The sequence below is a fragment of the Nelumbo nucifera genome, chromosome 1, assembly GCF_055504915.1.
Source record: "Nelumbo nucifera cultivar China Antique chromosome 1, China Antique-T2T, whole genome shotgun sequence".
Lineage (NCBI taxonomy): Eukaryota > Viridiplantae > Streptophyta > Magnoliopsida > Proteales > Nelumbonaceae > Nelumbo > Nelumbo nucifera.
The window spans coordinates 50,617,531-50,632,161 of NC_142649.1; the positions used below are offsets into that span (position 1 = coordinate 50,617,531).

At 36.3% G+C, this 14,631-nt stretch overlaps 1 protein-coding gene across 1 annotated transcript; it reads left to right on the forward strand.

Annotated features, from left to right (window-relative positions):
* The first annotated feature begins 3,004 nt into the window (after positions 1 to 3,004).
* Positions 3,005 to 8,563, forward strand: LOC104589932 (uncharacterized). Its single transcript, XM_010248411.2, has 6 exons — positions 3,005 to 3,376; positions 5,298 to 5,497; positions 6,896 to 7,036; positions 7,126 to 7,206; positions 8,099 to 8,226; positions 8,330 to 8,563. The coding sequence occupies exons 1-6, from the start codon at positions 3,109 to 3,111 to the stop codon at positions 8,373 to 8,375; spliced, it is 864 nt and encodes a 287-aa protein (XP_010246713.1). The 5' UTR covers positions 3,005 to 3,108; the 3' UTR covers positions 8,376 to 8,563.
* The last annotated feature ends 6,068 nt before the right edge of the window (positions 8,564 to 14,631 follow it).

The window sequence follows — 14,631 nt, forward strand, 5'->3', positions numbered from 1 at the left end:
GATTATGATACTGCATTAGATGTCGGATTGGGCTATCTTTGATATGCCAATCAGTGAGATCCTTAGAGGGGGTCAAAACCTGGGTATGTTGGGATAGTCTGAGAATTCATTTGAGTGGGTGATCATAGTGACAGGATCAGCCCATTTGTCGGACAAAGGTAATGATCGGGGATGCACTCTCTCTGATGGAAACCAAAGCTGCCGGCAGCCGATTTCAATAGTTGAAATTTGTTTTTGCAAAATATATTTATATAAAGATATACATATATATTATGGTTTCTAAAATGTTTGCAAAAGGTTTTAATTCCCGGGATCCATGTGAGTAGAGAGTGCAACACTGTTCCTTGCAGCCGAGGGAGAGGTCATCTCTTGTCGGGTAGTGTTTTATCATTATGAGCTGAGAGGTTAAGTGTAAAACCATTGAGGGTAATACCTGATGGGCTAATCTTGCATCTACCCACAGTCCCTGGGTTTTTATAAGGTGGCTTGGCCCAAGGACCACTTAGTGTAAGTGTTGGGTCCATTAAGAGCCCATGGTGATGGTCTCAGGGGTTCACTATCCATAACAGTGAATTCGGCCAGGCCTTGTAATAGATGTTAGGCTAAACCCATGTGGCTGATGTGTAGATCATTGTTTGGGTTCACACCATACAAGGAAACCCAACTGGGCAGCAGTTTGGAAGGTTAGTGAGCACATGGACTTAATGGGCCCAAAGCCCAATTCAAATTGGTCTAATTTGATTAGTTAAAGAAGGGGGCGGATATGAGATTTGGATCAGTAGATAGGATAGAGAGTTATCCCTATCCACTCAGAGAGTCCAATTCCAAATATAGATTTAGATTTGGAAACTCCTAATAAGATTAGGATGACTGATCTGATCTGCAGATAAGATAAGGGCTTATCCTTATCTCTTAAAGAGAAGTCCTGATCCAAATACAGTTTTGGATTAGGAAACTCCTAATGAGATTAGGAGTTCTCTTTAAGGCTATAAAAGGAGGAGGAGGGCGAACCTCCATTCATCTCATCACAATAGATCTCAGATCACAGAAAGAGAGAAGACAGTTATAGTAAGACATCGCCATCTTCTGCTCTTGCGCCCTCCTACTACTGCCGCCATTGCCAATTCGATCTCCACTGTAGGAGTGATCAAGAAGTGTTCTTGATATCAGTCTTTGGAGAAAAAATGATATGAAGTCGTGCTCACATTCCCTCCATCGAATTCTTGCTGAAGGATTCGGTTCTTGTGAAGAATCCGTTGATTCTGCTCCACCCTATGCTGTGTCATCTTCAATGGGAGTAGTCTTTGGAGGTTTCCTTGGGTGTGAACACTTTCGTTGGGAGTTATTGCTACTCCGTATTCGGTACATCTCTCTCCTACCTTTTGGTTTCAGATCTGGTTCGGTTTAGGTTCAAAATTGATCATTGAAAATGTAGATTTTCTAAAACAGGTAATGTGATTCCCAGATGGGAGAGAGAGAAATTTTTGAAATTTCGCCCAACCTAACTGTAGGGTTTGGCCATCCATATGATGGATTTCTCATCCCTTCAAATCATAGCAAACAAATATGTGTGACTCATTGGTGAACTTGTATTTTAAAATCAAATGACTAAGGTTTAAGTCTTGGTATAACTAAAATTTTAAGTTTTTACACTAACAAAATGAAATTAATGAGAGGGGATCATTAATTAAAGGAATTAATGAAATAATTTGAATTAGGCGCTAAAATTCATATTTAAATTTAAATTTGCCTTGGAGTAATTGACTAATTAATGAAAGAGAAATTAAAATGACAAGAGATTCGATATACGTATTGATCAATGCGGTGTTGTGATATTTTGAACCTTGCTCATTCCCCATCTATAGAGTCCCTCTTTAGTCAATAGTTTTTTATTGAGTAGGATGTAGAGGAAAAAAACTACTTTGGGAGATAATTTCATTTTTCAAATTTTAAAATTGGGATTATTCTCAATTAAGAAATAATTAAATTTTAAAATTGGGATTATTCTCAAATAAATCAGATGATAATCCAATCCTATTTGGCCGATTTCGGATCATCCCAATTTTAGTTTCCAAATTATTTGATCTTTCTTCGGGATTATAGGTATGATAATCGCTTTAATACTATCCAAACGTCAGAGGGTCCATGATTTTTTTCTCTATTCCAAGTTTTGATTTCACTCGAGGTGAATAGATCCTTTAGCCTGATTTCCTTCTCCTGTATAAGAGGTCAACTCTAAATGAAGTCAAACGCAACTCAGACTACCACAACATTTTGTATTCACTCCTCCACTAGAGTCCACTGTACAACTCATGCGTGGTGCTAAGCAAGGCCCGGGCCTGGGCCCGGCCCATGATGACATTCTTCCACGTTACATTGAAATGGGCTTTTTCTGTGATCACGTGGGCCACTGGTCCAGGACATGAGATGGTCTAAAACCAGCAACTAGAATCTGGAGATAGAGGCATTGGTTGGTGGAAAGTGGAATCCAATGGCTACTATTTATGTTTTCTATTTATTATTTGTTGTAGTTATTATTATATATTACATTATATTTGAAGTTGTTGATCTATCCACTTGATTGATGGACCCACCTGATTCTCTATTTTTACCATCGATTAGTATTTTATATGAAATCATAAACGATCCAATCCGACGTTTTTGAAACAAGATCTATGAACTGTAAATGTACATCTGGACCTGGATCTAATCCAATATTAAAAGATTCCAATCCGAGGGGTTTTGAAGAAGTCTACAGTCTTCTCTGTAGGACCTGATATATTCAAGTATACCAGTACCACACTCTCACAGAGTCCAAACTCCGAGGTGTCAACTGTTAAAAAGTCAGAAGTCAAACCAAAGACAAAACAACACCCAAAACGGCTATTTAAATGCCTAGAAAACGTGTCAAAAAACTATTGGCGAATTATTTACTTTATTAACAAATTTTCGTATCTAAATTTATTAATTTCTTATCGTATTACTCTACCATTGCATCATTTGCATGCGTTCTTCGTGTCCTCGCCATTTCGACAACAAAACAACCAAAACCTCTGTCTATTTTTCTGCTCAATCCCTCTCTCTCTCTCTCTCTCTCTCTGAAGCTCTATGTTCTGTTGGGGAGAGAAGAAGAAGAAGAGTCAAGAAGGTATGGGGAGGAGGAGGAGCTCTCCTGTAAGCGTGTTATTCAGATGGGTTCGAAGCCAGTCGATGAAGGTGAAGATTTTCCTGGCTGTGGTATCTATGATCTGTTCTTTGGTCGCTCTGAAACTTTTCGTTAAGGATCACAACCACTTCTTCGTCGCTTCTGAAGCGATTCATTGGGCGGGGATCATGGTCTTGATATACAAGCTCACTACACAGAAGAGCTGTTCTGGTATTTATGCTCTGTTTTCTCTCTCCACCCCCTTCTTATAGAATGTTTCAGTGTTTGGGCTTGCTAATGCTTTTCTTGTTTTGTTGAATTTCTGTTGGGCTCTGTCTTTTTCTCTTAATTAATAGATAAAATCAAAGAATGACCATGAAAAAAAGTCTGAGTAGTTTTGTGATAGATATTGGGATTGGTGGGTTTGGAGAAGGGGGAGATATATAAATTGTTCTCTTTGGATTTGATTAATACAATTTCTGTTTTGTATCTGAGTTTCTTGTTAGAATCGACATGGTTACTAGAAAACAGTAGTCAATATAAAGTATTGTACAGTATTTCTTTTCCTTTTTTGTTTTAATTAAAAAGACACAGAATTTAGCTTCATTGCCTTGATAGAATAATTTTTTTCTTATTTCATGTTTGAATGGGCCTTTGTTACCCAGTTATGCAGTTAGGTAAAATTACTCAGCTCTGTTATTTTTTTTTTAATTACTCAGCTCAGTGCTTATTTTGCTTAAATCTTTGTATACCAAGTGGACCCAAAGGATCCTGTTTTCCTATTTGAACTACCCCCTATCTGTCATAAACTACCTGGTTGTGCATAAATCCTATTTAAAACCTCTGGGGTCAGTAGGTATCAAAAGGATCCTCTTGGAACATCTATAAGGAACACAGTGATGTTTATACTTCCTCTTCTTTGAATGATCAGGGTTTGTAAATATACGTCATCTTCTACACGAATTTGTTTGTCTTTCTCACAGTGGAACTGTGGAATTTTAATACCATCCAATCCATATTCTATGGTATATTCTTGTCTTGTTGAATGGAATGGTACAATTTTACTACTGAATTGCAACAAAATTCTACCAGAATTTTCTTAACAAGTTAAAAGAAAACACTAAAATTATAATGGTTAGAAGCAAAAAAAGATTGATGGTATGGGAATCTTGAATTTCAATTTGGAATTCTTATTTTACAACAGGCCTAAAATTTCATATCGTTGCAATTTAATAAAGAAATGTTTTTTGAGTAAAATGTTTAAATTCATATCTTCCATGATTGTGTGGGATGATTTAGCTAATTTCAGTTAAATTCAGCTTGTTCTTATATTGTTAAGTGTATTTTCCTAGACAAGAAGCTTATACCTATGTCAGGACTATGCTAATCCTAATGAACAGATTTGTTATCCTTCCAATCATTGAACACAATCTTATCATAACTTTTATTTCACTTGGTATTATCCCCCCATTCGATAATTTATACCTGCACTTCTCTTTAGATAACACAACAGGACTCATGATTAGCTTGGACAATGATACTGCATACTTAAACCAACTCCAGAGTTAGTTTTTTTTTTTTTTTTTTTTTTTAATCTTGATATAAACCTATAAGACTAACCTATCACTGTTTAGGTCTAAAAGAACTATTTTGCTATGAATTTTTGTTGCATGCATTTCAATACCTTGTCTTACTCTTATAGAGGAAGAGTCATCTTTCTGTAATGTGTAACTTTTTGAGGTTCTTATGATAAAACTTATCATCCTTTAGTTTTCTTATTATAGTTTTCAAACATGCTCATGTGTTTATATGCATGCTTTCTGTTTTTCATGCATGCTAGGCAAATAAATGGATATTCTTGTGCCTTTGTTATAGCAATCTCTAGGAATTGTCAATCTTGTTCTGAAGTTAAGAATAATCCTTTTATAGGTAACTTCTTTTGAAATAAAGTCTTAGGTTTTATTTATGATAGGAAGGCAAGCCAAGTAATGCCAATGTCTATTTTTTATATCAGAGTGCAGCATAACCTCAGATGACCTTCTCTTGGTGCAACATTAAATTGTGTTCTTTACTGCATCATAAATTTTTCATCCATATCACATTGTTTTAGTACCTACATTTTCATGTTACTAACCATCAATGCTTTGTTTAGGACTATCCTTGAAAACACAGGAGATAACTGCAATATTCCTAGCTGTAAGAGTGTATTGCAGTTTTGTCATGGAAGGTGATATTCATACTGTGCTTGATGTTGCAACATGTATCTCAACTCTTTGGGTTATTTACATGATACGGTTCAAATTGAAGTCCACCTATGTCAAGGAATTTGACAACTTTCCAATATATTATTTGGTAATGACAAATTGTGTATCAACTCACTGGATTATTTGCAATTTGTGCTTTTGTCAATTCTCTGAAATGGTATATAAATCATAGTTCAGGGTTGATTTTGACTAAATAGCTTTTCATTGTAAACTTTGCTTGATTTTACTGAAGAAAGTTTTCTCTCTCTTTAGGTCTAGGTGCTTGATCTCTTGGCAGCATTATTAGCCATGATGCCTAGATGTGTAAATTTTATATTTAGCACATTGTCTAGCCTTGTTCTGCTGTAACTGAGTAACATAGATTATTAAAAGTATAATATAGGTTTTATCATTACTGTTAACAATCAAACTTTCTTCCAAGGGCTTCTCTGAATGAGCTCTAATATGGAGTACTCAAATTCTAACACTGACAAATTCTGGTCAGGACAGGATAGTAGAAATCCTTATTTTTTACTTATACCACCCAGGAGTTTAGGAATTCTTATTGTTACCCTGCATTTTATTGGTTTACATGGTTAGGTCAGCAGTTTTTTCGAGGGATCTCATTCTGGCATACATTAAATTGTTCATCCTGACTGTTTTCAACCTGCGGTAGTACTGGCTGTTCTGACCAGTCATCCCATCACCTAGCCACATATCTATTTCTCCTCTGAATCACTTATTTGCAGAAAGTTGTTGACTAGGTCAGTGACCCATATGGTTGAACCACTGAACAGTTTGACCTGGTCAGCGGGCCATGTGTTAGAACGTTATTTACATTTTTGTATTTTTAGGCATTTTTATCATTATTAACTATAATTACCATTTGTCACACTCATTTTTGTTTAATATGATGAATATATATTAGAGACGTGCTCAATTTTTCTGAAAAACTTCTATAATTTCTATATTCTGTATTTTTATATTTTATTAAGTTATGGCATCATGGGTTGACTCATTTGACCTAGAGGGTTGAATTATTGAGCCATCACTTGGACAGAACCTGATTGGTTTTATAAAACATTGCATCCTGATCAGCCTGCACTTGTGCCATATAGATGCCACCAGCAAGGAGGGCCATGGTACTCAATGGTGTTGCTTCTTATGGAGTACAAATACAAATATGTAGTGCAAAACTTTGTATTTTCTATGTATTTGCACTGTACATATTTGTATTTGTACTCTTTCCAAACTGAGGCTTAGTTTGGGAAGAGTACAAATACAGATATTGTACAGTGAAAATACAATGTCTAGAAGTACCATATACAAGATTTACATTAAACATATTTGTATTTGCACTATTCCCAAACTGAGCCCAAGTAAATTCATTTCTCTCCACCCAAAGACATTATAAAGAAAAGCCTCTGTTGCATAAAGAGAAACTTACAAAGGAATATAATAATTTTATTTTTCTTGCACATGCTAAATGATGATCTGTTCCTTGCAGGCGGTTCCTTCTGCTATCCTTGCACTAATTGTAAAACCTTATACAAAACATTTGATTATCAACAGAGTGCTTTGGGCATTTTGTGTTTACATGGAATCTGTGTCAGTTCTGCCTCAACTTCGTCTTATGCAGAATGCAAAGGTTTGAATGCCAATGGATTGTTTAAGCTTCTAATTCAATTATTAACTTTTCCAAAATGAGTAATATTATTTCATGGTTAAATGTGTTAGATGGTTGAACCGTTTACTGCCCATTATGTATTCGCATTGGGAGTTGCAAGATTTTTGGGCTGCGCTCATTGGATCCTTCGGGTAAGAAATATTAAGGATGTATGATGTTAGGACATGAGCTTACTGTGAATTATGTGTCATGCAGATGCCCACGATAAGTACACTATACAGTTTTTAGAAATATCCTGTGTTTGAATGAAAGTGCAGTTAGCAGTCTTCTTATTATGTGCATCTTGTTGCCATTCTGAGGTGGGATAGACCACTTTTGAGTCAAATTTTGGAGATCTCCGAATATATAAGTCAGTCTAGTAAGATGATCCTTATATTAAGTTTGATGGACATTGTTCTGGACTTCTCAGTCTTCACCACATTCCTTTCCTAAAATCCTGATAATTCAAAATGTTCTGAAGCCGTCTTGTTTCACTTACTTTTGGCCTAGTAAACTATGAGGTGGGGCCATAAGAGCACCCCTTAGTTTCATTCATTTACCTGTCATGGACGTGGAACAAGGAGTAAAGCTACTTCTGTTCTTCCATCTTGACATGGCTTTGTCTTGCATAATAGTGTCACAAAATGACATTGATATACAACAATGAAGAAAAGATACAAGGAACTTTTGACATATTCAGCCCCAAAAATTTACTTATGAAGAAATAACATTAAGAAAATAGCAGTGGAAAAAAGAGAAAATTTCACTTCATTGTGATGCTACTTGCAGTCAAATATAATTATTGTCATGCCTTTTAGGTACCTAAGGTGTTCTATTTTAGGAAGTCTTTTACAACAGCCAAACTATGACTATTATAATTTGATAGTCACAAGTCATGAAAATGCTTCTCATTGTCCTTCAGTACCTGTAGGCTTCCCAACATCATTGTGCTCATCTACAGGGCCTCTTACTACTAATCTTGTGTAAGTACCATGGTTAATAATTAATATAGTTGGTCTTATTCAATTCCATGTATGCATGCAGGTTATTGAAACTCGTGGATCATATCTATTCTTCCTCGGAACTGGGTACCTGTGGTTACCAATTGTTTTCCTTTCAGAAATTATTCAGACCTTCATTTTGGCTGACTTCTGTTACTACTATGTCAAGAGGTGAATTCCCAACTTTCAATTTATGCCACTGGTGCTATTCATATCCTCTCATTGCAACAATTGAGTCGTAACTGTACGTTGCTTGTGGATTTTTGCTTTACAGTGTCATGGAAGGCCAGCTCATCATAAGGTTGCCCTTACCTGTCTAAAGATCATCCCCATAAACCATTGGTAGCAATTAATGTTCATTGATATTCGCTGCCAGAGCCTAATTTAAAAACCCAGTGCCATCAAGAGTTTCATTTTTTCCTTCAGTTTGGTTTTCTTGCCACTCTTAGTTGAAAATGATGGATCAACAATTTTCTGGAATTTTATTGGAACTGAAAAGCTTTGAGAAGTATAGTTTGTGATGGCCAAGAATTCTGGTACTAGGTCACTCGGAACAATTAAGGATCCATCAGAAGTGCAGGGAGCTAACCTATTAGCAGACCATCCAATGAGTTTCAAAGTTGATCCACTGATGCAGGAATTGGATAAACTGGATGCTGCCAGTCGGTCGGACTATACACTCCAGTTTCAGCTTTCACTGCAGAAGGGAGAATGAGGAAATTAAGACATGGTGCTGCTAAAACATCCTATACTGTTTTAGTGGCCAAGTAAAATACAACCCAAATGGAAACATAAGAAAAATATAAAAATACACAATATATATATATATATATATATATATATATATATATATATATATAAGAAAGGTGCCAACTGGTTTATTGATTGTTAAGGTGTCTAGCTGGTTTGTAGCGAAAACTTGGGATCAAATCCCGTGTGGCAGGCTTTGGACAGAGCAGACGAGAAACCTCCAAATAGCACTTAGTCAACTTCTAATTTACTCTAAAAAGTAAGTCTGAGCTTGGTCGCTTAATGGCATAACTCTACTAAGAAGGATCAAATCCCATCTCTATACTGGTTTGGGTGGGGCACAGGGCAGCAAAAGAAGCGGCCCAGCTAGCATCTTCAAGCAACGAAGGAAGAAAAGAATGGCATAACTCTACTATAAGAAGGATGTGGCATCGCCTGGCACACACAAAGATAAGGCTCGTGCCACAAGGTGCTATAGAAGTAACTCCCATTTATTGCATGGATAGGAAGGCGCTTCTTCTATTAGGTGTCTCATGGCAGGGCCTGTGCAACACAATCAAAGAGGAGCTGCTAGGAGTGGCAACTTCCAACCCAACCCAACCCATTGAAATTTAAACTCACCCATTTATTAATGGTTGGGTTGTATTTTTTAGTGCTGGGTTAGTAGCAAGTTGGTGTCACAGGTATCCTTAAGAGATTAGGAATTTTCATTTTTTGATTTTTTACTTCTTTCCTTCTTTTTCGTCTCTGAACCTTAAGGCTATGTTTGGTAAACACAGCCTAATCCATGGTTGAAGATCTCAGCCAGTGATTTTCTAACCCTGCCTTACCTCATACTCTCTCTCTTTCTCTCCAATTCCAAACCCTAACCAACACTAATCAGCAGTGGTGATCCCTCCATACGTGAACCAAAGCTGCTACAATGATGACGCAGAGCTGATTCGTTTATTTCTGTTATGCTCTGTTTTACATTTTTAGCTTCGTCCAGTTGCAACAATATGGACGAGGGAGTGCAGACTTTGCCATAGTTTGTCAAAAGCTAAAGGGGTCCCGAACAAAGTGTGAGGTGCTTCAGACATGCGGAAACTACTACTTTTCAACCTGCAAATTAATGTTTGGATTAATTTTACAAAGTAGTAATGAGCTCACAAAACTACCAGGGCATCCTTCCATGAATCTGGATTTATTTCTTCAAGTTCATCGGCAAAATCAAAAGTGATGTCACCGCATTAGTAAAATCCAGACGACAAGAGACCATTATTTCTTTATCCATATCTCTTTTATTTTTTCAGGTCCAATGGGTATGTCCTTTCACTTCTTTTTCTTCAAATCGTGTTTGTTATCTTCAACTATTTTTTTCACAGTCCCTTTCTAAATGTAATTGAAGTTCTACAGTTATATTTTGGAAATGTTTATACTTTCTTATAATTTTTGTTATTTTTTGTAATTTTTATATTTTCTGAAATTTATATACATATTTTTGTAATTTCTTTTTTTTCTTTGTTTTTTCTGTAATTTTTGTTATATTTTCTTTTGCAACTTCTGTTATCTGTTGTATTGAAATGTTTTGCAGTATTTTTTGTTATTTTTCTACATTTCTGTGTTTTCTCTATAACTTTTGTTTTCATCTTTTTGCAATTTATGTTATTTTGGTGGGCTTCTATATTTTCTATAATTTTTATAATTTTGTTCATTTTTCATGTTTCTGCAATTTATGTTTTTCTAGTCTTTCTTATGTTTTTTTGGTAATTTATATTAATTTCTCACTTTTGTGTTTTTTATAATATTGTCTATATTTTTGCAATTTTAATTATTTTCCATATTTATATTCTCCTTTTTTGTGCATGTTCTATGTTTTTATAATTTCTGTATTTTTTACAATTTATGTTTCTGTTTCTGTTGTATAATGATTTAAATATTCATGGGTTGGGTTAAGGCGGGTTTGGGTTCAACCCAACCCATTTAATTTTATATAAAATGGATTATTAATGGGTTGGTGGGTTAGATGAATTGGGTCGAAGCTTGACCTAAATCCACCCAATTGCCCCCCCTCCCCCCCCACCACAAGCTACTACTTTCCAACTTGCTACTTTTCAAGAATGAAATCTTATTGGAATTGTACATATCCGATTCATCCTTCGGAACCATATTACATCCCAGATCTGATGAAATAGGATGAATTGAGACGGTATTTTGTAAATACGTAATTATTTTGAACATATCAACCATTTCTTTATTTTGCGATCACATGGAAGAGGCAAAAGAAACATCTTGTTGTTTCTTCAACAATTTCTGACTTCTAGTGGACCTCTCAGTAGGATTCGAACCCAGATGAAGTTCTGACCATTTGTTAGGGAAAAAAGTGAATTGATCTTATAGGATCCCCAAGAAGTTCTTCGATTTCTTCCGAAAGCAGATGAATAACGTTTTGTGAATAGTTGGCACATTGAGGAATATCTAGAAAGGCATTTCGGGAATTGGTCTGATTCTATCTTTGTTCGTTCCATTTGAAGAAAGGAAGGATCTCAAGAATGGAGCTTTCTTTTAGTTGTTGAATCTCTCTTTGATTGATCAATGTGTGATATTGAATCCTCATTATTAATGGTAATGCAATCGAACCAAATCCAATTCTCTCTCGATACGTTCCTCAAAAAATCCGATTCGTGTGGATTCTTCCCCCAACTAATGAAGAGATCTTGGCGGAATTGCCACATATGAAATTGAGCACAGTTTTGCAAAGAAATACCCCACTTGTTTCTCGAGAAGAGATGGGAAACATGTTCAATATCATTTGATTGAATAGTTGACTCAACTCCTTGTTGTTTGAAGAAAACTTCACTTCAATTGGTCTTTTTTCACGAAAAACAGACATGAGATAACAAATCCAGTGTTTCATTAAGATTTTGAATAGCTGTCCCAAATTCAATTTGATTATGTTTCGCTTCTTCCTCGAATAAAGACGATCAAACAATTCCCAATCATGGTCCTTGTGGATCAAATCATCCATATATGATACAAAAAGAAACTCCAGATATTTGATATCTTTTTCTTTGAATGAGATCTCAATTCTAGCTACGATTTCATTAGATATCTTACAACTAGAATCCCTATTTTTATCGATCCGATTCCTCCACCACCGTGAACCCCAGTTAGATTCAGGCATGATACACTTTTTAGTTATTGGGAGAACCCAAGTACTCTCTTTCGGATCCATGAAACAACTCTCAGAGATCTTGTTCCCTTTTGGAAGATACAAGAGCGAAACAATCAACCTATTGATATTGGAAGACTCAAAAGATTCTTCCAATGTATCATTTCTAGGTCCAATGGAATTCATAGGTATAGGAAGAAGCCCCATCAAATAAAGATTTTTTCTTTCGACCATATTTCGATTGTTAATACAATATATAAGGACCGCTACTACAAGCAGTACTACACCTTTGATCGTGAAATATCGATTGCTTGTTGAACCCTGTGAGTCGCGTGAAAATATGATACTCGAAATTTGGGGGTGAAAGAGTTTCATAAAATGTTCTTGGTGGAAAAAATGTGAGTGAAAGATCCCACTAAATCAAATTTGGTCCATGAATCTAAGAAATAGTGAGAATTCTTGATCTCTCTCAATTCGAAGATCCAAAATTTGAATTGATGTTGTTTCATTGATTCCTCCTAAAGATTTCATTTCAATTAGAATTTAGTTATTCACGATGTACAACGATCCCTGTTAAGCATCTATGGCTGATTGGTTAAAAATTGGCAAATTCGTAGGTTCAATTCCTATTGGATGCATGCCAATGGGAACGTTCAATGGTTTACTAGAGCCACCGACATATTGTTTCCGCTCGGTAGAAATAAAATTCTTTTCCTCGGGATTCTCACAAGTGGAAATAGGGAACGAAGTAACTAGAAGGATTGTTCGAATCCCCCTCTTCTAGAGGGATCATCTAGAAAGCGAGTTTTGGATGCATTTAGACAAAAAAGCTAACATAGATGTTATGGGTCTTTTTTTTTTTTCTTGTTCACGCCTTAGATATGGGAATCTAATCTATCCATTCGGTTTTGAATTAGAGACGTTAAAAATGATGAATCAACGTCAACTATAACCCCTAGCCTTCCAAGCTAACGATGCAGGTTCGATTCCCGCTACCCGCTCCCTATTATATTAATTTAATTATGATACATGCATCTTTGATTTGAATACGCATCTTTATTCCCTAAATTCTATCCATGGTTTTTAAAAACGAACTAGTGACCGAATCGGGGGTTTGGTTATCGGTTTGAACGGTCCGACTATTTGATTTGAATGGTCGGCCCGTTCTGACAAAAAAATTTAAAAAAAAATTAAAAAATTGGAAAACAGTCAAAACTGTTCGAACGGTTAACCGACCGATTCAGCGGTTTACTGACCAAAATCAATGATTTTAAGAAAAAAAAACGATTTTGGAAGAAAACAGAACTGATCAGGTGACCAGTTCCCGGATTTTCCGGTCCAATCTGATTTTTTTTTTCACCAGGAGATAAGATAGTAAAGGAAAAATGCGACAGAACAAAATCGGAATGAAAAGCGTCCATTATCTAATGGATAGGACAGAGGTCTTCTAAACCTTTGGTATAGGTTCAAATCAGATATTTTTTTGAATCAGAGACGTTTATCAATGATTCTCCTTGTACCTTGTACTAAGAGTGATCAATTTCTTTATGTTTGTTCGTGAAGTAGAAAACGCTCCATCTGCTCCTGAATAGCTTCTTTCAAAAGGACTTCTGCTTCCTCAGTAAATGTCTTGGTAGAAGATATGATTTCTTGGAACTGAGATTTATTCGCTTTTTAATAGGTACGTAACTGAACAAAAATTTCTTTGGGAAAAGTACGAATACACACGATGCAGAATTCTGAATTCCAGCCACCCTCTACGAGTAGCCCTCTCCCTCTCTATAAACCACATCCTGCCCATGAATTTGGCATCAATTCACGGTCAGGATGCATTCCCCATGTACTTTGTGGCTAGTAAATTCTGAGCTGGGCTGATCGGTACTTCTCCCAATTTCTTTTACCTGTTCAATTTCTAACAACTTTCCCCACCTAATCTTCCTCCATATAGGCGGCCAGGCGGGGTATAGGAGAAGCCCCAGAACTATGCTTGAAGCTTTCGACGCTATGCCACATCGATCCATTATGGCTCGGCCCTCTCTCTTAGCAACTATCAATTCTCTGGGCAGCCATATTTGCAAGGAATTAATTCAATTCATTAGTTAGACTAGTAGTGGATTTTATCACCCTGATTTGCACCAAGTTTTCTCTATTGAGCATGGAAAAAGCTCTAAAGATTGACCCAGGGTTAGACCACTCTACTGAACCCCTTTGGGCGATTGCTCCATGCTTGCCAGCATCTTTCGTTCTTTTGGCCAAGACCAATTCCTCTTAAGGCCATGATCAAGTCGTGACAAGCTAGACTCTCTATGTATTCAACAAAAAGGCTTTCATTTGTATTCCTAAATTTGGAAAATATCATATCTATTTGGGATGAGTAGAGCCGATAGACCAGGGTTGGGGGGGGGGGGCATGGAGCAAATAATAATAACGAGTTTAAGTATAATACCAGAAAAGTTTGTAGCCCCAAGAAATCTTGCAGTTCGACTACTTCAGATTTATACCTTTTCTGCTCTTGCCGCCTCAACTAGTTCGATCTCCACCTATAGGAGCGATCAAGAAAAGTTCTTGATATTATCTTTAGGGAGAAAAGATAATCAGAAGTTGTGCTCACCTACTCTCCATCGAGTTCTTACTGAAGAATTCGGTTCTCCTTGGGCATGAACACCTTCGTTGGG

Excerpts from the sequence above, each read along its gene's own strand:
- LOC104589932 (XM_010248411.2), top strand. The coding sequence starts at position 3,109 with ATGTTCTGTTGGGGAGAGAAGAAGAAGAAGAGTCAAGAAGGTATGGGG. Across the intron at positions 5,498-6,895 it reads ACTTTCCAATATATTATTTG|GCGGTTCCTTCTGCTATCCT; the intron begins GTAATGACAAAT and ends TGTTCCTTGCAG. Across the intron at positions 7,207-8,098 it reads GCGCTCATTGGATCCTTCGG|GTTATTGAAACTCGTGGATC; the intron begins GTAAGAAATATT and ends GTATGCATGCAG.